The 2,321-nt window shown below is 27.7% G+C and overlaps 1 protein-coding gene across 1 annotated transcript in view; it reads right to left on the bottom strand.

Moving 5' to 3' along the window:
- Positions 1 to 51: 51 nt before the first annotated feature.
- Positions 52 to 2,321, bottom strand: part of LOC119675962 — a 141,338-nt gene continuing 139,068 nt past the window's right edge. Inside the window, exons 5-6 of the mRNA XM_038087180.1 lie at positions 918 to 1,213; positions 52 to 293 (exon numbers count right to left, since the gene is read on the bottom strand). Coding sequence (XP_037943108.1) covers positions 52 to 293; positions 918 to 1,213 — 538 coding nt within the window. The remainder of the gene's footprint in view (positions 294 to 917; positions 1,214 to 2,321) is intronic.

Raw genomic sequence — 2,321 nt, 5'->3', positions numbered from 1 at the left:
TTTTTTTTTTTTGTTTATTTTATTTTCTTGTTGTTTGTTTGTGACGAGATTCTAAAACTCGTCACAATAGCTATTTCCATCTATAGTTATTGATGCATTGTGGTAGCGTATAAGAAATGTTCCTTTTAAGTCAGCTGATTTATTATTAATAATCGCTTGTCCTTCAAATTGGTTGAGAAATATTAAGCCTGGCGAAATTAGTTCGACAGATGGAATATGTTGATTGTTGATTACTGCGCATGTCGGTGAACGACTTTCTAATAGGTTTGGTATACACGACGAATTACTAATGTCTATAAGATTTTTAGGATAACAAATAGATAGCTTATTATATTGTTTACATTTTACATTGATTCCGTAAATATTTTGTTTACATTGTAAGATATTTTCGTACATTATTTTATTAATTACATTTCTTTGTTTCACTGCTTTTATTGTAAGAATTGAACATGGTTCATCACCAGTTGTTGGTAAGTTTACAATATAAATTATAGAATTATTACTTAAGGCTATTTTTACTTCTGAAAATTCTAATGCTTCATCTAAATTAATATATGGGAAATCATTTCGTTTTAATGTTTCCTCTACAATTTTTACTTCTTGATTTGATAAAATAAAAGCATTTACAATATCTGCTTTTGCCCAATTAATGGCATATTTAATATTTTTAATTTCTTCTTTTAAAATTTCAATTTTGTACTTATAATTTAAAACTAATTCATTTCTTAAAATTTTATTAGATTTGGTAGCTCTTAATATTTGATTCGTAACATTTTTTATTTCATTAATTTTTTCAATTGTTGCTCTATTTATTATTACTTGTTTATTATTATTTTCTAATACATTATTTATTTTATTTTTAAGCAACTCAAAATCTTCGTGGTCTGGACTTCCAGATATCCATTTCCACATTGTACCTATAAAATCTAATGATCTCTTTATTCTATAATTAGTTTTTAATCTATGTAATGCATCTTTTATTTTATTTAATTCCATGATAAGGAATGGATGAATAAGATGATCTGAATTAATGTTATCGTTAATTTGAAGTTCTAAGTCGTCTATGAGTGTTTGATATAATGATATGTCAATTACATGTATTATTCGGAATGATCCTGTTTGAAGTCTTGCTGTACCTATATTGATTGCAACAAGCTGAGAATTTGTGTAGTCCAAAATTTGTGTTTCAGGAAACACTATGGCGAAGAGTGCCCTGTGTTGATTAAAAAAATATATGTAACATATTATTTTTTTAATTTTTAATGTGAGATTTATGAACTGTTCTTCCTGATTTCGTAATGACTATACTATGTCTGTCTTCTTTAACTATTTCTTTTTTGTACCGAGGTGTTAGTTTAGTACCTAAACGTCTGTTTATTTTAACATAAATTATTTCACCATGTGAATAAGTTTTGAAAGGCTGTCTATCCTTATTATGAGTTTGCATATCTCTGTTCTGTTTGTCTATTAGTCTTTGTATGTTATCTTGTCTAGCTTTTTCAAACATTGCGGGATCTACATTAACACGTCTTCCAAAGAAAACTTCTATTGGTCTATTACTTGTTGTAGAGTGTATTGAGTAGTTGTATTCATAAATTGAACAATCAAGTAATTCTTCAAATGACTTATGAGGGGCATCAATTTTTAGACATCTTAAGATTTCAGAAAGAGTAGAGTGGAATCTTTCCACCTGACCATTAACTAAACTAGTATTAGGGGGTGTAGCAAAAACTTAAATTTTCAATTGATCTTTGATCATAAATAATATAGAATGGGAATGGAGAGATTTTTCATTATCTATTACAATTTGTTGTGGGACACCAAACATAAAAAGCAATTGTCTTAATGGTTCTTTTATATCTTCTATTGCTCTAGATTTAATAATTTTTGCCTGTGCGTATTTAGAAAATTTATCAAGTGCAGTTAGTACTAATTTTGAATCTACTATGTATATATCTATATGTAAAATCTGGCCTGGAAACTGAGGGATAGGTGTTGGATTTATAATTGGGTTGTTGGGATGTCTATCGTATTTATTTTCTTTACAAACCGTGCATTGTTTAACTATTGCATCAATTTTTTGAGTCATTTTTGGAAAGTAAAATTTTTCTAATATCTGTATCTTATTTTCTCTTGCATTACGATGTGCTCTTTTATGTTCGATAAGAATTTGTTCTTCTTGGTCAGATTCCGATTTCAAATCTATAACTTTTGTTTGAGTAAATCTAATTTTGTAATTGCGAAAATGTGAAGAATAAAAATTTTGAATAGTACCCATAATATTTTCAGATGTGAAAAGGCCGTTGATAACAGAAGGGTTT

Source organism: Teleopsis dalmanni, chromosome 2 (assembly GCF_002237135.1).
Source record: "Teleopsis dalmanni isolate 2A chromosome 2, ASM223713v2, whole genome shotgun sequence".
Lineage (NCBI taxonomy): Eukaryota > Metazoa > Arthropoda > Insecta > Diptera > Diopsidae > Teleopsis > Teleopsis dalmanni.
Note: the sequence above shows the minus strand (reverse complement) of the source record. Positions and strands in the feature narration are given on the sequence as shown.